General features: G+C 48.5%; 1 protein-coding gene across 2 annotated transcripts in view; it reads right to left on the bottom strand.

The window, feature by feature from the left end:
- The window catches only part of htatip2 (HIV-1 Tat interactive protein 2), a 29,707-nt gene extending 24,310 nt beyond the window's left edge, over positions 1 to 5,397 (bottom strand). The window contains exons 1-2 of one of the 2 annotated variants that reach the window (XM_072459861.1): positions 5,224 to 5,397; positions 586 to 775 (exon numbers count right to left, since the gene is read on the bottom strand). In XM_072459861.1, coding sequence (XP_072315962.1) covers positions 586 to 775; positions 5,224 to 5,339 — 306 coding nt within the window. In that variant the 5' untranslated portion in view covers positions 5,340 to 5,397. The remainder of the gene's footprint in view (positions 1 to 585; positions 776 to 5,223) is intronic. The other variant, XM_072459860.1, reaches the window with a different exon arrangement.
- Positions 5,398 to 25,151: the final 19,754 nt, after the last annotated feature.

Here is a 25,151-nt window from a genome sequence, read left to right as displayed (position 1 = left end):
GTGTTGGGGATACTGTGGCGTGTGTTGGGGATACTGTGGCGTGTGTTGGGGATACTGTGGCGTGTGTTGGGGATACTGTGGCGTGTGTTGGGGATACTGTGGCGTGTGTTGGGGATACTGTGGCGTGTGTTGGAGATACTGTGGCGTGTGTTGGAGATACTGTGGCGTGTTGGAGATACTGTGGCGTGTTGGGGATACTGTGGCGTGTTGGGGATACTGTGAAGTGTTGGGGATACTGTGAAGTGTTGGGGATACTGTGGCGTGTTGGGGATACTGTGGCGTGTGTTGGAGATACTGTGGCGTGTTGGAGATACTGTGGCGTGTTGGGGATACTGTGGCGTGTTGGGGATACTGTGAAGTGTTGGGGATACTGTGAAGTGTTGGGGATACTGTTGCGTGTGGTGCACCTCCTGCTGGAGAAGTGGCAGATTTACTCCTTTATTTGGTTGAAATGTGTTTAAAAGTCGCAGTGTTCAGTAGAAATTCAAGTTCGACAGTGGAACATTAAAAGTGTTGCGACTCTCACGGGGGTCACGGGGGTCAGAGGTGCAGTGCTCGGTAGCGCCCCCTGCAGGATGAACTTACCAGTTTGCTGCCGGCCTCGTCGTCGAAGGAGAGCTGTCGTCGTCCGATCAGAGTGATCCTGCTGAAGATGTTCCTCTGCATCAGCTCCTTCACCAGGACCTGCCCCGTTTCTCCCGACGCGCCGAGAACCAAACAACTGAGACTCTGTTTACGGAAGTCCTGCTCCAGAAGGTCCAGCCCCGCCGCCATCCTGCCACAGCATGAGCACAACAAGCCTCCTCAGCATGAGCACAACAAGCCTCCACAGCATGAGCAGAACAAGCCTCCTCAGCATGAGCACAACAAGCCTCCACAGCATGAGCACAACAAGCCTCCACAGCATGAGCACAACAAGCCTCCACAGCATGAGCACAACAAGCCTCCACAGCATGAGCACAACAAGCCTCCACAGCATGAGCACAACAAGCCTCCACAGCATGAGCACAACAAGCCTCCACAGCATGAGCAGAACAAGCCTCCACAGCATGAGCACAACAAGCCTCCACAGCATGAGCAGAACAAGCCTCCTCAGCATGAGCACAACAAGCCTCCTCAGCATGAGCACAACAAGCCTCCTCAGCATGAGCAGAACAAGCCTCCACAGCATGAGCACAACAAGCCTCCACAGCATGAGCAGAACAAGCCTCCACAGCATGAGCAGAACAAGCCTCCACAGCATGAGCAGAACAAGCCTCCACAGCATGAGCAGAACAAGCCTCCACAGCATGAGCAGAACAAGCCTCCACAGCATGAGCACAACAAGCCTCCACAGCATGAGCAGAACAAGCCTCCACAGCATGAGCAGAACAAGCCTCCACAGCATGAGCAGAACAAGCCTCCACAGCATGAGCAGAACAAGCCTCCACAGCATGAGCAGAACAAGCCTCCACAGCATGAGCACAACAAGCCTCCACAGCATGAGCAGAACAAGCCTCCACAGCATGAGCAGAACAAGCCTCCACAGCATGAGCACAACAAGCCTCCACAGCATGAGCAGAACAAGCCTCCACAGCATGAGCAGAACAAGCCTCCACAGCATGAGCACAACAAGCCTCCACAGCATGAGCAGAACAAGCCTCCACAGCATGAGCAGAACAAGCCTCCACAGCATGAGCAGAACAAGCCTCCACAGCATGAGCAGAACAAGCCTCCACAGCATGAGCAGTGGTTTGAAAAGCCACAGCCTCATAGAAAAGCGATGGGGATTTTTAATGTAGAAGTTACGTCATGGAGCTACACTTTTTACACTGTGAGACAGACATGTGACACAGACATGTGAGACAGACATGTGAGACAGACATGTGACACAGACATGTGAGACAGACATGTGAGACAGACATGTGAGACAGACATGTGAGACAGACATGTGACACAGACATGTGACACAGACATGTGACACAGACATGTGAGACAGACATGTGACACAGACATGTGACACAGACATGTGACACAGACATGTGACACAGACATGTGACACAGACATGTGACACAGACATGTGAGACAGACATGTGAGACAGACATGTGAGACAGACATGTGACACAGACATGTGACACAGACATGTGACACAGACATGTGACACAGACATGTGACACAGACATGTGACACAGACATGTGAGACAGACATGTGACACAGACATGTGACACAGACATGTGACACAGACATGTGACACAGACATGTGACACAGACATGTGACACAGACATGTGACACAGACATGTGCGCGCTACAGGAAGTGCCACACCCTGTGTTTTCCATGTTTAGGTCTTAAAACTGCATCTGCAGAGTCTGTGACTAAAGTACGTCCTAAACGACTCAGAATGAGCTGCTCAACTGTACTGACTTTATTTGTGTTGAAGTGAAATCGGCTGATTTCATATCAAAGACATGTGATCTGTCAAACTCTGTTACCATGACAACAAACACAAGAGGAGTGTTTTGTTTAGTTTACTACTTGCATAAGGCTAATGCTAAGCATTAAGTATTAACTTAACTTCTATTGATAAAAATATGCTTTTGTTATTATAAAACCTATGAAAAGAATGTTATAAATGACACGTCTCCAACAGTAATAATGTTTATGATGAAATATAAACATGTTCCACATGTAGTTCAGAGAAACTAATGTCACTGAAGCGGTTTTATCAAACATAAACAACTGTTTGTGTTTTTATTTCCTCTTCATGTTGTAATGTTACTGTGTACTGTAGTTATATACTATACTTATACTCTATAAGTGACAGTTATAGTTATATACTATACTTATACTCTATAAGTGACAGTTATAGTTATATACTATACTTATACTCTATAAGTGACAGTTAGTTATACATACATACATACATACATACATACATACATACATACATACATACATACATACATACATATATATATATATAAGTGACAGTTATAGTTATATATTATACTTATATAAGTGACTATAAGTTTGATTTGCTCTTTTCAATCTGATATTTTATAAGTGTAAAATGTAATTTTATGTCAAATGGAATCAGCCTCTAAATCAAATTATCATAAACAGAAGTGGAAATAAAGTGTGTTTACTTCATTAATTCAGTTGTAAATGTGGATTTAAAATATGTATCATAAACACGGTCATGTCAAATAGCGCCCCTATATTGTGTACCACCTGGCGCCACACGCACGAAACACGCGCAAAACACGCGCAAAACACGCGCAAAACACGCGCAAAACACGCAGGAAACACGAAGGAAACACGAAGGAAACACGCAAGAAACACGCAGGAAACACGCAGGAAACACGCAGGAAACACGCACGGAACACACGCAAGAAACACGCACGGAACACGCAGGAAACACGCAGGAAACACGCAGGGAACACGCACAAAACACGCAGGAAACACGCAGGAAACACGCAGGAAACACGCAGGAAACACGCAGGAAACACGCAGGAAACACACGCACGAAACACGCAGGAAACACGCACAAAACACGCACAAAACACGCACAAAACACGCACAAAACACGCACAAAACACACGTAGGAAACACGCAGAAAACATGCAGGAAACACAAACGAAACACGCACGGAACACGCACGGAACACGCACGAAACACGCAGGAAACACACGCACGAAACACGCAGGAAACACACACGAAACACACGCAAGAAACACACACAAAACACGCACAAAACACGCACAAAAGACGCACAAAACACGCACAAAACACGCACAAAACACACGGAGGAAACACGCAGGAAACACGCAGGAAACACGCAGGAAACACGCACGGAACACACGCAAGAAACACGCACGGAACACGCAGGAAACACGCAGGAAACACGCAGGGAACACGCACAAAACACGCAGGAAACACGCAGGAAACACGCAGGAAACACGCAGGAAACACACGAAACACGCAGGAAACACACGCACGAAACACGCAGGAAACACGCACAAAACACGCACAAAACACGCACAAAACACACGTAGGAAACACGCAGAAAACATGCAGGAAACACAAACGAAACACGCACGGAACACGCACGGAACACGCACGGAACACGCAGGAAACACGCACGGAACACGCACGAAACACGCAGGAAACACACGCACGAAACACGCACGGAACACGCACGGAACACGCAGGAAACACACGCACGAAACACGCAGGAAACACACACAACACACGCAAGAAACACACACAAAACACGCAAAAAACACGCACAAAACACGCACAAAACACGCACAAAACACACGGAGGAAACACGCAGAAAACATGCAGGAAACACAAACGAAACACGCACGGAACACGCACGGAACACGCACGGAACACGCAGGAAACACACGCACGAAACACGCAGGAAACACACACAAAACACGCACAAAACACGCACAAAACACGCACAAAACACGCACAAAACACACGGAGGAAACACGCAGAAAACATGCAGGAAACACAAACGAAACACGCACGGAACACGCACGGAACACGCACGGAACACGCACGGAACACGCAGGAAACACACGCACGAAACACGCAGGAAACACACAGGAAACACACGCAAGAAACACACACAAAACACGCACAAAACACGCACAAAACACGCACAAAACACGCACAAAACACACGGAGGAAACACGCAGGAAACACAAACGAAACACAAACGAAACACAAACGAAACACAAACGAAACACAAACGAAACACAAACGAAACACAAACGAAACACGCAGGAAACACGCACGAAACACGCAGGAAACACGCACGAAACACACACGAAACACACGCAAGAAACACACAGGAAACATAAGAAACACACAATAAAGGAGCGAAAGGAACAAAATGTCATTGTGACAACATGCAACATTTGATTATTAAGTTCACATTCAAACAAAAAGAGCGGAACCAGAACCACAGAACCACAGAACCAGAACCACGGAACCACAGAACCAGAACCACGGAACCACAGAACCACGGAACCAGAACCACGGAACCACAGAACCAGAACCACGGAACCAGAACCACGGAACCAGAACCACGGAACCACAGAACCAGAACCACGGAACCAGAACCACGGAACCAGAACCACAGAACCAGAACTCATGAGTTTGAAACTAAATCATGGAGTTTAATGACACAAAAGACTCAAGTTGAGCTTGAAATGGTGAAAAGTCTGACCTCGTGTATTTCTGCGGCTCCGGATCGTCCCAAAGGATCAAACCCGCTGCGAGCAGAAGAACCAGAACTGTGAGGTTCCAGGGCCAGAGTCCGAACGCCTTTTCCAACAGTTTCATGGAAGAAAAACACCAAAAAGCTGCGGAACACAAGGCTCGAGCTGCAGCGGCGGCGACGCGAAAGAACCAGGCACTTCCGGGTTCTACGGCTACGATTATAAGGCTTTTTACAAACAAATATCAACTGTAAATGAGTCCCTGGTTATTATGAGTCAGATCTGTGCGTTATCGAGTCACTTTCATCATTCAAACGTTGTGTGTTTGAACATTTAGGAGAGAAAAGGCTTAAAAAACAGACTCATCGCTGCTTCATCTGTCACTGTCACAGGATGAGCGCATGCGCAGTACGGACACGACGAGCAGGACTATTATTATTGTTTATTTTAACTTTATATCGTGATTAATAATGAGTCTGAAACTGTTCACTTTTTACTGCAAGCAATATTGAATGAAACAAATGATAAAAAAATAAATTGATTTGATTTGATAAGCAAAAAAAATAGTGACAGTAAAAAAAAATAATAACAAGTGTGACAGTAAAGCTGCAACGAAAAGTGATTAAAAAGCACCTAAATGCAACTTTAAAGGGACAAAAACGTGACTAAACAGTTCAAACTCTGACTTGATCTCGTGCTAAAGCGCTGTGTTTCCACTGATGCTAACGACTATGTGGAGCCTTAGCAACATAAAGCTAGCAAAGCATGTTAGCAACAGCTGTTTCCTGTCTATGGCACTCGCTTTATCAAGAGCCACAATCTGATATTTCCAGGTCATAATGCATCAAACATTAGCCTTAGCATTAGCATTAGCATGACATAAAGAGAGGTTCAAATGCGGCGTAGAGGCTTTAGCCACGCCCCTCACATGCGGGGAAGTCAAAGAAATGAGGCAAAACTGTTCCTGTGAACGCTCGCTTTAGCCACACCCCTCACACACACTAGCTTTAGCCACGCCCCTCACACACTAGCTTTAGCCACACCCCCCACACACACTAGCTTTAGCCACGCCCCTCACACACTAGCTTTAGCCACGCCCCCCACACGCACTAGCTTTAGCCACGCCCCTCACACACACTAGCTTTAGCCACGCCCGTCACACACACTAGCTTTAGCCACGCCCCTCACATACACTAGCTTTAGCCACGCCCCTCACACACACTAGCTTTAGCCACGCCCCTCACACACTAGCTTTACTCACGCCCCTCACACACACTAGCTTTAGCCACGCCCCTCACACACGCTAGCTTTAGCCACGCCTCTCACACACACTAGCTTTAGCCACGCCCCTCACACACACTAGCTTTAGCCACGCCCCTCACACACACAAGCTTTAGCCACGCCCCTCACACACACTAGCTTTAGCCACGCCCCTCACACGCACTAGCTTTAGACACGCCCCTCACACACACTAGCCTTAGCCACGCCCCTCACATACACTAGCTTTAGCCACGCCCCTCACACACGCTAGCTTTAGCCACGCCCCTCACACACTAGCTTTACTCACGCCCCTCACACACACTAGCTTTAGCCACGCCCCTCACACACGCTAGCTTTAGCCACGCCTCTCACACACACTAGCTTTAGCCACGCCCCTCACACACACTAGCTTTAGCCACGCCCCTCACGCACACTAGCTTAAGCCACGCCCCTCACACACACTAGCTTAAGCCACGCCCCTCACACACACTAGCTTTAGCCACGCCGCTCACATACACTAGCTATAGCCACGCCCATCACACCCTAGCTTTAGCCACGCCCCTCACACACACTAGCTTTAGCCACGCCCCTCACACATACTAGCTTTAGCCACGCCCCTCACACACACTAGCTTTAGCCACGCCCCTCACACACGCTAGCTTTAGCCACGCCCCTCACACACACTAGCTTTAGCCACGCCCCTCACACACACTAGTTTTAGTCACGCCCCTCACACACACTAGCTTTAGCCACACCCCTCACACACACTAGCTTTAGCCACGCCACTCACACATGCTAGCTTAAGCCACGCCCTTCACACACACTAGCTTAAGCCACGCCCCTCACACACACTAGCTTTAGCCACGCCCCTCACACACACTAGCTTTAGTCACGCCCCTCACACACACTAACTTTAGCCACGCCCCTCACACACACTAGCTTTAGCCACGCCCCTCACACACACTAGTTTTAGTCACGCCCCTCACACACACTAGCTTTAGCCACGCCCCTCACACACGCTAGCTTTAGCCACGCCCCTCACACACGCTAGCTTTAGCCACGCCCCTCACACACGCTAGCTTAAGCCACGCCCCTCACACACACTAGCTTAAGCCACGCCCCTCACACACGCTAGCTTTAGCCACGCCCCTCACACACACTAGCTTTAGTCACGCCCCTCACACACACTAACTTTAGCCACGCCCCTCACACACACTAGCTTTAGCCACGCCCCTCACATACACTAGCTTTAGCCACGCCCCTCACACACGCTAGCTTTAGCCAAGCCCCTCACACACACTAGCTTTAGCCACGCCCCTCACATACACTAGCTTTAGCCACGCCCCTGACACACGCTAGCTTTAGCCACGCCCCTCACACACACTAGCTTTAGCCACGCCCCTCACACATACTAGCTTTAGCCACGCCCCTCTCACACGCTAGCTTAAGCCACGCCCCTCACACACACTAGCTTAAGCCACGCCCCTCGCACACACTAGCTTAAGCCACGCCCCTCACACACACTAGCTTTAGCCACGCCCCTCACACACACTAACTTTAGCCACGCCCCTCACACACACTAGCTTTAGCCACGCCCCTCACATACACTAGCTTTAGCCACGCCCCTGACACACGCTAGCTTTAGCCACGCCCCTCACACACACTAGCTTTAGCCACGCCCCTCACACATACTAGCTTTAGCCACGCCCCTCACACACGCTAGCTTTAGCCACGCCCCTCACACACACTAGCTTTAGCCACGCCCCTCACACACACTAGCTTAAGCCACGCCCCTCACACACACTAGCTTTAGCCACGCCCCTCACACACACTAACTTTAGCCACGCCCCTCACACACACTAGCTTTAGCCACGCCCCCTCACATACACTTGACTTCATTGTCTGGACGTCATTTCCGGTGAGTGTGTCGCGTTTTCAGAGCTGTTCGTTCTTAGAGCCTTTTACCGATTAATCCACGAATTATACACACTATTTACGCATCATATACACGAAAGTGAACGTTTGATTTCTCCGCAAACAATCCGGAGCCTCAAGCCGCTCGCTTTTCAGTATTTCGTGGATTAAAAAGCCCTCCTCACTCTCTAGCTCCAGCCTGAACTAGCCTAGCGTAGCCTAGCCGCTAGCGTCATGGCTGGATCTACCTTTACCTGTTTGAGCTGTCATATGTCGAGTCAGAACCCTGGCTCCTTCTCTGATGATAGGTGCGTGAAGTGCAGTGTAGTGGTAGTTTTGGAGGCCAGGGTTACGGAGTTAGAAGCGCGGATCCGCTGTTTAGAGGAGCTTAAGTCCAGTTATAGTTCGGTTTTAGCGCGAGGGCTACCGGACCGCGCTGCAGGGCGTAGCATTAGCATTAGCAGTAGCAGTAAGGCCGAGCTCAGCCCCTCAGCGTCTCCCGTGCAGCCGGGACTAGACCAGGAACAGAATAGGGACCATTTTGTGACAGTTCGGAGGGGACAAGGCGCTAAACGCCGAACCTCAGAGCGCCGTGAGCTTCACGTCTATAATAGGTTTTCTCCCCTCAGTGAACAAACGCCCGCTGAACACACGAGAGAAACTCTTGTAATCGGGAGTTCTATTGTTAGAGACGTGAAGCTGCCAGCTGCTAGCGTTAGGTGTTACCCGGGGGCCAGAATGGGTGACATCGAAGGAAACCTTAGGATCTTAAAGCGGAGTAGGACCCGTTTCCGGCGAGTCGTGGTTCACGCAGGCGGTAACGACGCCCGGCGGAGACAATCAGAGGTGCTCAAAGTTCAAGTAGCCGCGGTGTGTGACCTAGCGAAGTCGATGTCGGACACTGTAATATTTTCTGGTCCCCTGCCCAATCGGATCAATGCTGAATTGTACAGCCGTCTCTCAGCATTCAACAACTGGTTATCCAGATGGTGCCCTCAAAACAACGTTGTCTTTATTGATAACTGGAGTGCGTTTTGGGGAAAGCCCGGGCTCATACGCAGGGATGGCATCCATCCGACTTCGGAGGGTACATCCCTATTAGTTCGGAATTTGACCGATAGTCTTAGTCGTGTTAAGTGACCATCTAGGGATGAGCCCCAGGTGCAGAGCAGCAGTTCAAGACGCTCCTCTGTCGCTGAACTCTCGCCCGTTCTGTTACCTGTGAAGTGTTCAGATTCAAGACAGATAGAGACTGTGTGTGTCCCTCGTGTCCCTCGTGTCCCTCGTACAAATAATGCCAAAAAGTCACATCTCAGAAAAAATATTTCAGGCGTCAGACCAAATAACTTAGGGAAAATAACAATCACAAATACACAAATGAATAAACACGTAAAATGTGGACTGCTAAACATTAGAGCAATTTCCTCCAAATCGCTCTTAGTTAATGAATTAATTAGTGACTATAACATAGATCTTCTAGCTCTAACTGAAACGTGGCTTCAACAAGACGACTACGTCAGACTAAATGAGTCCACCCCACCCACCCATGTAAACCCCACCCACCCATGTTAACCCCACCCACCCATGTTAACCCCACCCACCCATGTTAACTTTCAGACTGCCAGGAGCACAGGCCGAGGTGGTGGTGTGGCAGTGATCTCCCACTCAAGCCTACTCATGAGCCCTAAAACTAACAATGCATTTCACTCATTTGAAAGCCTTATGCTGTCGATCACATGTCCAAATATGAAAAACCAAAAGGAGTTTTGTTCATAGTTATCTACCGACCTCCTGGTCCCTACTCAGAGTTTTTAACAGAGTTTTCTGACTTTATATCAAACTTAGTGTTAGCCTGGGATAAAATAGTTATAGTTGGAGACTTTAATATCCACGTGAACATGAGTGATGACGCTCTCAGTAATGCCTTCAGCGCCTTGTTAGACAGCATTGGTTTCACTCAGAATGTAAATAAACCGACTCACACTCACAAGAACACTCTGGATCTTGTCCTAACGTATGGAACAGAGATTAGTGACCTCATTGTCCTCCCTCAAAACCCTATATTGTCAGATCATTTCCTAATTACATTTCAGTTTATTCTTAAAGATCATCCAGTCCCACAAAATAAAGTTATAATGAAAAGGACAATATCTGAAAAATCTATCTCAAAATTCAAAGAAATAATAGAGCCAATATTCAGTGACATGTCATGTGATCCTGCTGAGAACAGTTTTAGTCCCAGTTTAAGTGATCAATGTGTCGACTTGACCATGAATTCTCTGAAGTCTGCTCTTGACGTTGTAGCGCCGTTAAAACAGAAGGTCATTAGGCCAAAGCGCGCCTCCCCATGGTACAACCAAGAACTGCGTTCACATAAACAAAGGGTTAGAAAGTTAGAGGGATTATTTCGTCGCTCTCACACCGAAGAATCCCTAAAAGCATGGAAAAGTTGCCTGCTGTCCTATAAGCAGGCTCTGCGTAAGGCCCAAACCAGATATTATTCAAATCTAATAGAAGTCAACAAAAGTAACACTAAATTCCTTTTCAGCACTGTAGCTAGGCTAACAAACTGTCACAGTGCAGTAGAGCCCTCAATCCCAGCTACACTTAGCTCTGATGATTTCCTCCTATTTTTTAACAATAAAATAAAAACAATCAGAGATAAATTAGATGAAATTACCCCCGCTATTAGCCCTGAACTAGCCCAAGCTGTAAATCTAACGTCCCATATAAATCCACCTGTAAACCTAGAAAGTTTCACAGCTGTTGATCAAGCAGAGATAACTTCAGCCATTATGTCCTCTAAAAGCTCCACTTGTGTCCTAGACCCCATTCCAAGCAGACTCCTCAAAGACATTCTCCCCCTAATTATAGACCCTATTCTTAATATAATAAATACTTCACTCCAAAGTGGCTATGTTCCACAGTCCTTCAAACATGCAGTCATTAAACCTCTTCTGAAAAAGCCTCATCTAGATCCCGACCTATTGGTAAACTACAGACCTATTTCAAATCTTCCCTTCGTCTCTAAAATCCTTGAAAAAGTTGTAGTAAAACAGCTTTGTCGCCACCTGCAGGACAATAACATATTTGAAGTTTTCCAGTCAGGGTTCAGAGCCCACCACAGCACTGAAACTGCACTAGTTAAAGTCACAAATGATTTGTTATTAGCCGCTGACGATGGACTGGTCTCAATCCTGGTTCTGTTGGACCTCAGCGCAGCGTTTGACACCATCGACCACAACATTCTACTGCAGAGGTTAGAATGTGATGTAGGTGTTGGAGGAACAGCCCTCAGCTGGTTTAAATCCTATCTATCTGATAGGTTCCAATTTGTTAATGTAAACCAGAGCTCCTCACCAAGCTCTAAAGTAATTTACGGTGTGCCACAGGGTTCGGTACTCGGTCCAATTCTGTTTACTCTTTATATGCTGCCATTAGGCAACATTATCAGAAAGCATGACATTAACTTCCACTGCTCTGCAGACGACACTCAGCTGTATTTATCAATGAAACCTGATCAGAGCGATCAAGTAGACAGACTTAGTACTTGTGTGAAGGAGATAAAAACCTGGATGACACTAAACTACCTGCTTCTTAACCCTGAAAAAACCGAGGTCATTGTGCTTGGCCCTAAGCATCTACGAGACGCTCTATCTGAGCAGATAGTCTCACTGGACAATGTCAGTGTAGCCTCCAGTTCTACTGTAAGAAACCTTGGAGTCTTATTTGACCAGGAGCTCTCATTTAAAGCTCATATAAATCAAGCTTGTAAAACAGCCTATTTCCATTTGCGCAACATCGCCAAAATCAGAAGAATCCTGCCTAAAAGTGATGCCGAAAAACTTATCCATGCATTTGTAACGACTAGATTAGACTACTGTAACTCCCTGCTTGCAGCGTGTCCTAAAAGCTCCATAAAAAGCTTTCAACTGGTTCAAAATGCAGCAGCAAGATTACTAACAGGAACAAAAAGAAGAGAGCACATTACGCCAGTGCTGAAGTCTCTTCACTGGCTCCCCGTCGAGTCCAGAATCAAATTCAAAATTCTACTCTTGACCTACAAAGCCATAAATGACATGGCCCCATCCTACCTCAAAGATGCTATAGAACCATATCATCCAAACAGAGCTCTTCGCTCTCAGAATGCCGGCCTTCTGGTGGTGCCAAGAGTCTCTAAAAGTACTGTAGGAGGTAGAGCGTTTAGCTACCAAGCTCCTGTGTTATGGAATCAGCTCCCGACCCATGTTAAATATGCTGACACAGTCTCTTCATTTAAGTCCAGGCTTAAAACGTTCCTCTTCGAAATCGCTTATGTTCAGAGTAGTTAGGAACAGAAACATAAACCCACAGCTTTAGCTACGCTGCCCTAGGAGTAACTGTGCTGGGGGAAGTATGACAGCTTGAGCACTATCCTCTTCTTCTTCTGACTACTTATGCTATCAAACAATATTTATTTTTTGATTCCACTTGCAAACTGTTCACCGCCTTCTTTTCTTTCTCTCACTCCTGAGGACCTGTGGACCCAGATGCCCCTCCCCTGGTGAAGTGGTCCCTGCCCCATGTGGACGGTCCCTCATCTGCCTGAAGAGTGGGTCCTGCTCGACTCCGACGGTCCCTCATCTGCCTGAAGAGTGGGTCCAGCTCGACTCAGACGGTCCCTCTTCTGCCTGAAGAGTGGGTCCAGCTCCAGTCTCCTCGTGTCCGTCTGTGAGAGTGGGATCTCTCCTTCACTGGAACTCCTCCAGGTTTCTACGCTTTTTTCCCAAAGAGGTTTTTTTTGTAGTTTTTCCTGGCCGAGAAGGAGAGTCTAAGGACAGAGGACCCTGGGACATCGTCCCTCGCCACCACAGACATTGTTGATTCATTTCTCCCTGTGGCCCTCAGAGGCAACTGTTGTTGTGATTTTGGGCCTTACAAAAATAAATTGATTTGATTTGATTTGATTTGACTAGCTTTAGCCACGCCCCTCACACACGCTAGCTTTAGCCAAGCCCCTCACACACACTAGCTTTAGCCACGCCCCTCACATACACTAGCTTTAGCCACGCCCCTGACACACGCTAGCTTTAGCCACGCCCCTCACACACACTAGCTTTAGCCACGCCCCTCACACATACTAGCTTTAGCCACGCCCCTCACACACACTAACTTTAGCCACGCCCCTCACACACTAGCTTTAGCCACGCCCCTCACATACACTAGCTTTAGCCACGCCCCTCACACACGCTAGCTTTAGCCAAGCCCCTCACACACACTAGCTTTAGCCACGCCCCTCACATACACTAGCTTTAGCCACGCCCCTGACACACGCTAGCTTTAGCCACGCCCCTCACACACACTAGCTTTAGCCACGCCCCTCACACATACTAGCTTTAGCCACGCCCCTCACACACGCTAGCTTTAGCCACGCCCCTCACACACACTAGCTTTAGCCACGCCCCTCACACATACTAGCTTTAGCCACGCCCCTCACACACACTAGCTTTAGCCACGCCCCTCACACACACTAGCTTTAGCCACGCCCCTCACACACACTAGCTTTAGCCACGCCCCTGACACACACTAGCTTTAGCCACGCCCCTCACACACACTAGCTTTAGCCACGCCCCTCACACACACACTAGCTTTAGCCACGCCCCTCACACGCACGCTTTAATGAATAAATGTGCTTTTGTGACTCGCTCAGGTCGACTTCAGAAGTCAAAAGTGTCATTATTCGGGTTTAGATGTAGATTTCATTTTCTGAGCAGGAAAAATAGGTCGAAATGAACCAAACCAAGACCAAGTGTACTTTCTGATCCAAATGAGTTTCTAAAGCAGAGTCTAAGTGCCGCTCATACAGACATAGGAGCTAAATGTGCGCTCGGCTCTTCTTCGGGCTCCGCGGGAGTTTGGCATCAGCGCCGCTCCCGACACAAAAGACCCCAAACTCTGTCACCGCAATGAATGTATCAACTCCCAAGACCCGAGCGGCGCCGCGTCCACAAGCGCCGGCCATCGAGCGACTTACGGAGACAAACCCGACTGGGCCGAGCTCATGCGGAGGCGTCAGCCGCGTCGGACAGGCCTCTCCCGATCGGCCCCGACCGCGGGCGCTTTGTGCGGCACCGCGGGCGCTAATTAGCCGAGCGGCGGGTGGTCAGCGCTGTCCGGTCCACCTGTGGGGCTTTTGTTTTGGGCATGGATGTGACGGGAGCGGAGACGGAGCAGCGCTTCGATCGTTCTCCCTCAGAAACCAGCAGCGGGAGGCGGTGGACAGTGGTCAATCGTCTCCATCGATTCAGGAGCAGAAGTAAAACGTATGGATCCAAACAGAGAGAACGTCCATAACCGCCTCCCACTTAACGCAGAGGAAGTGAAGCGTCTGGTGCAAAGCCGCGGTAAAAACATCTCACTCGTTTATTTCAGGCCTTTACAGCAGTTCACGTGCATTTATTCTACTTCAAAAAGCCTTTCACAACTTTCTCACGACAACTCGCTAACGTTTTATTCTCCGTGAAACAGGAAGTGCACTTGACTCATTTAGTTCGACCATAAATCCGTCCCGGGGCGTAACAGATTCATCTTTGTTATATATAGTGGGGTCTCACCAGGTAAAATAATAATATAAAGTCAAAATATCTCACAGCGTCACTCCAGGAAGTGCACGTGCAAGTAAAGCTGACGTTATGACGAGTGAGACGGTCGTTTAGTTTCACTACATCGTCAGTTCACACAAACTTCCTGTCGGCCGCCAGAAGGTGGCGCTATGTCAGTGTGTCTCTTTGCAGCGCGTCCTGATGGAGACAAACAGTAGCGTTAGCATGGCATTAGCATGGCATTAGCATGTAGCCTGCAGCTAATATGCAGATGGGAAGTAAAAGTAGCAGATCATCTTTTGTTTTGAGGATGAATGACTTTGTCCTTGATCCTGACACTGACTGAACTGGACTCTGCACTGAACGGGCCAATCACAGGCCAGAACCAATCACAGGCCAGAACCAATCACAGGCCAGAACCAATCACAGGCCAGAACCAATCACAGGCCAGAACCAATCACAGGCCAGAACCAATCATAGGCCAGAACCAATCACAGGCCAGAACCAATCATAGGCCAGAACCAATCATAGGCCAGAACCAATCACAGGCCAGAACCAATCACAGGCCAGAACCAATGCCAACGCCAACGCCCCTCGTGCACACGCCCCTCGTGCACACGCCCCTCGTGCACACGCCCCTCGTGCACACGCCCCTCGTGCACACGCCCCTCGTCCCACTGATTGGGACACAATGGGAGCAGATTGTTCTGTCAGAGCTCATTCAAGACAAGAGCAGACACAGAAGAACAAAACCTCAGTTTGTCATCTCTGCTGATGAGTCCAAATCCCTCTGATGTTCTGGTGTTTCTTCCTGGTGCAGCTGAAGCTTCTCTTCCTCTGATGTTCTGGTGTTTCTTCCTGGTGCAGCTGAAGCTTCTCTTCGTGGAATCTCAGTTTCCTGCAGAAAAGGCTCAGACTTAAACACTTTTCCTCTGTTCAAATCCCCAGACTTAATCCGGGCTCAGTTTCAGATCAGTTTCAGCTCAGGAGGATCAGCTCTGAGGAACAAAAGGCTCGTTAGCAGATTATCAGGTCTCAGGGGTTTCACAGCCGCGCCCCCTCTGGTCACTACAGGACGGCCGGCTGAGGGTCGGGTCAGCAGGACTTTAGGGGCACGGCAAGCCCGGTTCAAATCCAACAAGGACCTGCACGTGAAAGAGAAGGAGAAGCAAGTACAGACAGAACTTTGTGTGAGAGAAGAGTGTGTTCCAGCATGTTCATGTAGATGCAGCAGGTCAGAACATGTGAGGGTGAGAGATGTTCTTACTCTGCCTCAGACATCACACAGAATGGTATAAAGCAGATCTATCTCCAGGAGAAGGTTCCATGGTTTGGTCTCCATGAGGGTCCATCTCCATGAAGCTGCCGTGCCCTGCTCCGTCCTCCACGCTCCGACGCTCCGACAGGTTCTAATCTCTTTAATCTGCAGATCAAACACGGCTCTTTGTGCTGCTCTTTCAGAGCCTGAGAACGGGACATGCTTCATTTGCATGTGTGTCTTGTCCCTCAGATGTGGGGTGAAGGTTCAGGGCGGCAGCGGCGTTCTGCAGAGTTAATCCGAGCGCTGGCTGATGGCTCATGTGATCCTCCTGTGTGGCCGCTCGCTCTTCAAACATCGCCCTAATTGGTCTGAAGATATTTACTCGACGACGACAAAATGGTGACAAACACGAGGAGAAAAGGTCCTGAGCAGATCTGAGTCTTTTATGAGCTTTAGAGACTTTAGAGTTTAACTCAGAGACTTTAGAGTTTAACTCAGAGACTTTAGAGTTTGAGTTGAGACGTTTCAAAAGTACATCACTGACGGCTGGAAATGTTAGAGAAGTTAAAGCTCAAACTAACGTTGAATCAATCCTGTTCAGATGTGACAGGACCAGGTCAGTCTAACGGTCAACAACTGACCCACTGTAGACGACTGTAACAACTGACCCACTGTAGACGACTGTAACAACTGACCCACTGTAGAGGACTGTAACAACTGACCCACTGTAGACGACTGTAACAACTGACCCACTGTAGAGGACTGTAACAACTGACCCACTGTAGACGACTGTAACAACTGACCCACTGTAGAGGACTGTAACAACTGACCCACTGTAGACGACTGTAACAACTGACCCACTGTAGAGGACTGTAACAACTGACCCACTGTAGACGACTGTAACAACTGACCCACTGTAGACGACTGTAACAACTGACCCACTGTAGACGACTGTAACAACTGACCCACTGTAGAGGACTGTAACAACTGACCTACTGTAGACGACTGTAACAACTGACCCACTGTAGACGACTGTAACAACTGACCCACTGTAGACGACTGTAACAACTGACCCACTGTAGAGGACTGTAACAACTGACCTACTGTAGACGACTGTAACAACTGACCCACTGTAGACGACTGTAACAACTGACCCACTGTAGACGACTGTAACAACTGACCCACTGTAGACGACTGTAACAACTGACCCACTGTAGACGACTGTAACAACTGACCCACTGTAGAGGACTGTAACAACTGACCCACTGTAGACGACTGTAACAACTGACCCACTGTAGACGACTGTAACAACTGACCCACTGTAGACGACTGTAACAACTGACCCACTGTAGACGACTGTAACAACTGACCCACTGTAGACGACTGTAACAACTGACCCACTGTAGACGACTGTAACAACTGACCCACTGTAGAGGACTGTAACAACTGACCCACTGTATACGACTGTAACAACTGACCCACTGTAGAGGACTGTAACAACTGACCCACTGTAGACGACTGTAACAACTGACCCACTGTAGACGACTGTAACAACTGACCCACTGTAGACGACTGTAACAACTGACCCACTGTAGAGGACTGTAACAACTGACCCACTGTATACGACTGTAACAACTGACCCACTGTAGAGGACTGTAACAACTGACCCACTGTAGAGGACTGTAACAACTGACCCACTGTAGAGGACTGTAACAACTGACCCACTGTAGAGGACTGTAACAACTGACCCACTGTAGACGACTGTAACAACTGACCCACTGTAGACGACTGTAACAACTGACCCACTGTAGACGACTGTAACAACTGACCCACTGTAGACGACTGTAACAACTGACCCACTGTAGACGACTGTAACAACTGACCCACTGTATACGACTGTAACAACTGACCCACTGTAGAGGACTGTAACAACTGACCCACTGTATACGACTGTAACAACTGACCCACTGTAGACGACTGTAACAACTGACCCACTGTAGAGGACTGTAACAACTGACCCACTGTAGAGGACTGTAACAACTGACCCACTGTAGACGACTGTAACAACTGACCCACTGTAGACGACTGTAACAACTGACCCACTGTAGACGACTGTAACAACTGACCCACTGTAGACGACTGTAACAACTGACCCACTGTAGACGACTGTAACAACTGACCTACTGTAGACGACTGTAACAACTGACCCACTGTAGACGACTGTAACAACTGACCCACTGTAGACGACTGTAACAACTGACCCACTGTAGACGACTGTAACAACTGACCCACTGTAGAGGACTGTAACAACTGACCCACTGTGGACGACTGTAACAACTGACCCACTGTAGACGACTGTAACAACTGACCCACTGTAGACGACTGTAACAACTGACCCACTGTAGACGACTGTAACAACTGACCTACTGTAGACGACTGTAACAACTGACCCACTGTAGACGACTGTAACAACTGACCCACTGTAGACGACTGTAACAACTGACCCACTGTAGACGACTGTAACAACTGACCCACTGTAGAGGACTGTAACAACTGACCCACTGTAGAGGACTGTAACAACTGACCCACTGTAGAGGACTGTAACAACTGACCCACTGTAGAGGACTGTAACAACTGACCCACTGTAGACGACTGTAACAACTGACCCACTGTAGAGGACTGTAACAACTGACCCACTGTAGACGACTGTAACAACTGACCCACTGTAGACGACTGTAACAACTGACCCACTGTAGATGACTGTAACAACTGACCCACTGTAGACGACTGTAACAACTGACCCACTGTAGACGACTGTAACAACTGACCCACTGTAGAGGACTGTAACAACTGACCCACTGTAGACGACTGTAACAACTGACCCACTGTAGAGGACTGTAACAACTGACCCACTGTAGACGACTGTAACAACTGACCCACTGTAGACGACTGTAACAACTGACCCACTGTAGACGACTGTAACAACTGACCCACTGTATACGACTGTAACAACTGACCCACTGTAGACGACTGTAACAACTGACCCACTGTATACGACTGTAACAACTGACCCACTGTAGAGGACTGTAACAACTGACCCACTGTAGACGACTGTAACAACTGACCCACTGTAGACGACTGTAACAACTGACCCACTGTAGAGGACTGTAACAACTGACCCACTGTAGAGGACTGTAACAACTGACCCACTGTAGACGACTGTAACAACTGACCCACTGTAGAGGACTGTAACAACTGACCCACTGTAGACGACTGTAACAACTGACCCACTGTAGAGGACTGTAACAACTGACCCACTGTAGAGGACTGTAACAACTGACCCACTGTAGACGACTGTAACAACTGACCCACTGTAGACGACTGTAACAACTGACCCACTGTAGACGACTGTAACAACTGACCCACTGTAGAGGACTGTAACAACTGACCCACTGTAGACGACTGTAACAACTGACCTACTGTAGACGACTGTAACAACTGACCCACTGTAGACGACTGTAACAACTGACCCACTGTATACGACTGTAACAACTGACCCACTGTAGAGGACTGTAACAACTGACCCACTGTAGACGACTGTAACAACTGACCCACTGTAGACGACTGTAACAACTGACCCACTGTATACAACTGTAACAACTGACCCACTGTAGAGGACTGTAACAACTGACCCACTGTAGAGGACTGTAACAACTGACCCACTGTAGAGGACTGTAACAACTGACCCACTGTAGACGACTGTAACAACTGACCCACTGTAGACGACTGTAACAACTGACCCACTGTAGAGGACTGTAACAACTGACCCACTGTAGACGACTGTAACAACTGACCTACTGTAGACGACTGTAACAACTGACCCACTGTAGACGACTGTAACAACTGACCCACTGTAGACGACTGTAACAACTGACCCACTGTAGACGACTGTAACAACTGACCCACTGTAGAGGACTGTAACAACTGACCTACTGTAGACGACTGTAACAACTGACCTACTGTAGACGACTGTAACAACTGACCCACTGTAGAGGACTGTAACAACTGACCTACTGTAGACGACTGTAACAACTGACCCACTGTAGACGACTGTAACAACTGACCCACTGTAGACGACTGTAACAACTGACCCACTGTAGAGGACTGTAACAACTGACCCACTGTAGAGGACTGTAACAACTGACCCACTGTAGACGACTGTAACAACTGACCCACTGTAGACGACTGTAACAACTGACCCACTGTAGACGACTGTAACAACTGACCCACTGTAGACGACTGTAACAACTGACCCACTGTAGAGGACTGTAACAACTGACCCACTGTAGACGACTGTAACAACTGACCCACTGTAGACGACTGTAACAACTGACCCACTGTAGACGACTGTAACAACTGACCCACTGTAGAAGACTGTAACAACTGACCCACTGTAGACGACTGTAACAACTGACCCACTGTAGACGACTGTAACAACTGACCCACTGTAGACGACTGTAACAACTGACCCACTGTAGACGACTGTAACAACTGACCCACTGTATACGACTGTAACAACTGACCCACTGTAGACGACTGTAACAACTGACCCACTGTAGACGACTGTAACAACTGACCCACTGTAGACGACTGTAACAACTGACCCACTGTAGAGGACTGTAACAACTGACCCACTGTAGAGGACTGTAACAACTGACCCACTGTAGAGGACTTTAACAACTGACCCACTGTAGACGACTGTAACAACTGACCCACTGTAGACGACTGTAACAACTGACCCACTGTAGACGACTGTAACAACTGACCCACTGTAGACGACTGTAACAACTGACCCACTGTAGACGACTGTAACAACTGACCCACTGTAGACGACTGTAACAACTGACCCACTGTAGAGGACTGTAACAACTGACCCACTGTAGACGACTGTAACAACTGACCCACTGTAGAGGACTGTAACAACTGACCCACTGTAGACGACTGTAACAACTGACCCACTGTAGACGACTGTAACAACTGACCCACTGTAGACGACTGTAACAACTGACCCACTGTATACGACTGTAACAACTGACCCACTGTAGACGACTGTAACAACTGACCCACTGTATACGACTGTAACAACTGACCCACTGTAGAGGACTGTAACAACTGACCCACTGTAGACGACTGTAACAACTGACCCACTGTAGACGACTGTAACAACTGACCCACTGTAGAGGACTGTAACAACTGACCCACTGTAGAGGACTGTAACAACTGACCCACTGTAGACGACTGTAACAACTGACCCACTGTAGAGGACTGTAACAACTGACCCACTGTAGACGACTGTAACAACTGACCCACTGTAGAGGACTGTAACAACTGACCCACTGTAGAGGACTGTAACAACTGACCCACTGTAGAGGACTGTAACAACTGACCCACTGTAGACGACTGTAACAACTGACCCACTGTAGAGGACTGTAACAACTGACCCACTGTAGACGACTGTAACAACTGACCTACTGTAGACGACTGTAACAACTGACCCACTGTAGACGACTGTAACAACTGACCCACTGTATACGACTGTAACAACTGACCCACTGTAGAGGACTGTAACAACTGACCCACTGTAGAAGACTGTAACAACTGACCCACTGTAGACGACTGTAACAACTGACCCACTGTAGACGACTGTAACAACTGACCCACTGTAGAGGACTGTAACAACTGACCCACTGTAGACGACTGTAACAACTGACCTACTGTAGACGACTGTAACAACTGACCCACTGTAGACGACTGTAACAACTGACCCACTGTAGAGGACTGTAACAACTGACCCACTGTAGAGGACTGTAACAACTGACCCACTGTAGAGGACTGTAACAACTGACCCACTGTAGACGACTGTAACAACTGACCCACTGTAGACGACTGTAACAACTGACCCACTGTAGACGACTGTAACAACTGACCCACTGTAGAGGACTGTAACAACTGACCCACTGTAGACGACTGTAACAACTGACCCACTGTATACGACTGTAACAACTGACCCACTGTAGACGACTGTAACAACTGACCCACTGTAGACGACTGTAACAACTGACCCGAGGGCCCAGTCGGCATCTTTAGAGCCACATTCACATTATTGATAAGATAAGATAATCCTTTATTGTCCACACATGGGGACATGTTGTCCACACATGAGGACATGTTGTCCACACATGAGGACATGTTGTCCACACATGAGGACATGTTGTCCACACATGGGGACATGTTGTCCACACATGAGGACATGTTGTCCACACATGAGGACATGTTGTCCACACATGGGACATGTTGTCCACACATGAGGACATGTTGTCCACACATGAGGACATGTTGTCCACACAGGGACATGTGGTTGTTACACTGCAGTAGATCCAGAGGAAAAGGACAGATTATAGGACGTTTCTTAAATAGAAGAACTCTTATGGACAAAAGTTCCTGTAAACACGTCCTCTCATCTTTGTGGAACTCTGGTCACTTGTTTTGGGCCATTTATTCATGGGCCTGGTCACTTGGTGGTCACTTGTCGTCCAGGGTGACGCTCTGGACGCTCTGGTCGCGCCTCCACATAGACTTTGAATATAAACTGGACGCTGTGAACGAACCGTTAGTCAGACCAGGACTCAGACCAGGACCAGGACTCAGACCAGGACCAGGACCAGGACTCAGACCAGGACTAAAGCCGGTCTGGAGGATCAGACCTGAGTAAACAGAGGTAATACACGTCTGAGACAAAAGAGTTTAAGGAGAATAAAACACTGGGTTAGAGTATAGAATATAATATACTATTTATATAGAATATAATATACTATATATATAGAATATAATATACTATATATATAGAATATAATATACTATATATATAGAATATAATATACTATTTATATAGAATATAATATACTATATATATAGAATATAATATACTATATATATAGAATATAATATACTATATATATAGAATATAATATACTATTTATATAGAATATAATATACTATATATATAGAATATAATATACTATTTATATAGAATATAATATACTATTTATATAGAATATAATATACTATATATATAGAATATAATATACTATATATATAGAATATAATGAAAGTCTCAGTTTGTTCAAACCAATGACTTTTATTTATTATTTACATCAGATCAAATCCACAAACGTGACGTCATCTTATAGAAGACGATCCAATACACGTCTTTTCACACCTTTGTCTTGGGGCTTCAGCACCTGCCCAGAAGTACTCCAAGTAATCCTAGAGAAGTACTCCAAGTAATCCTAGAGAAGTACTCCAAGTAATCCTAGAGAAGTACTCCAAGTAATCCTAGAGAAGTACTCCAAGTAATCCTAGAGAAGTACTCCGTGCCGTGACCCGTGCCGTGAGCCGTGTCATGAGCCATGACGCGAGCCGTGACCGTGAGCCGTGACACGAGCCGTGACCGTGAGCCGTGACGTGAGCCGTGACGCGAGCCGTGACGCGAGCCGTGACGTGAGCCGTGACGTGAGCCGTGACACGAGCCGTGACGCGAGCCGTGACGTGAGCCGTGACGTGAGCCGTGACCGTGAGCCGTGACACGAGCCGTGACCGTGAGCCGTGACGTGAGCCGTGACGTGAACCGTGTCATGAGCCGTGACCGTGAGCCGTGACGTGAGCCGTGACGCGAGCCGTGACGCGAGCCGTGACGTGAGCCGTGACGCGAGCCGTGACGCGAGCCGTGACGCGAGCCGTGCCGTGACCCGTGACGTGAGCCATGACGTGAGCCGTGACGCGAGCCGTGATGTGAACCGTGTCATGAGCCGTGACGCGAGCCATGACGCGAGCCATGTCATGAGCCGTGACACGAGCCGTGACCGTGAGCCATGACGTGAGCCGTGTCATGAGCCATGACGTGAGCCGTGACGCGAGCCGTGACGCGAGCCGTGACGCGAGCCGTGACGTGAGCCGTGACGCGAGCCGTGACGCGAGCCGTGACGCGAGCCGTGACGTGAGCCGTGACGCGAGCCATGACGTGAGCCGTGACGCGAGCCGTGACGCGAGCCGTGACGCGAGCCGTGACGTGAGCCGTGACGCGAGCCGTGACGCGAGCCGTGACGCGAGCCGTGACGTGAGCCGTGACGCGAGCCGTGACGTGAGCCGTGACGCGAGCCGTGACGCGAGCCGTGACACGAGCCGTGACCGTGAGCCGTGTCATGAGCCGTGACACGAGCCGTGACCGTGAGCCATGACGTGAGCCGTGACGTGAGCCGTGACGTGAACCGTGTCATGAGCCGTGACGCGAGCCATGACGCGAGCCATGTCATGAGCCGTGACCGTGAGCCGTGACGTGAGCCGTGACGCGAGCCGTGACGCGAGCCGTGACGCGAGCCGTGACGCGAGCCGTGACGCGAGCCGTGACGCGAGCCGTGACGTGAGCCGTGTCTTGAGCCGTGATGTGAGCCGTGACGTGAGCCGTGATGTGAGCCGTGACATGAGCCGTGTCATGAGCCGTGACGTGACCTGTGACGTGTCTCCAGTGATGAGCCAAACGTGAGCCAAACGTGAGCCAAACGTGAGCCAAACGTGAGCCAGGATCGGGTCAGAACAGAAACAACTGTGGCATTTTTAGGCTGAATCCTGGAAATGCAAAATGGCGTCCGAGCCATGGGACAAGGCTATGGCTAATGCTTACGTTTACATGCACACTAATGCTAACGTTTACACGCACACTAATGCTAACGTTTACACGCACACTAATGCTAACGTTTACACGCACACTAATGCTAACGCGCAGCTAATCCAGTGAAAGTGAGCTCCACAGTCCCATCCACACAAGACGAGGTTCAACATCGCACGCTTCTACCACAAATGT

Source organism: Eucyclogobius newberryi, unplaced genomic scaffold, assembly GCF_026437365.1.
Source record: "Eucyclogobius newberryi isolate DKJ021-1_F unplaced genomic scaffold, fEucNew1.0.hap1 SCAF_285, whole genome shotgun sequence".
Classification (NCBI taxonomy): domain Eukaryota; kingdom Metazoa; phylum Chordata; class Actinopteri; order Gobiiformes; family Gobiidae; genus Eucyclogobius; species Eucyclogobius newberryi.
Note: the sequence above shows the minus strand (reverse complement) of the source record. Positions and strands in the feature narration are given on the sequence as shown.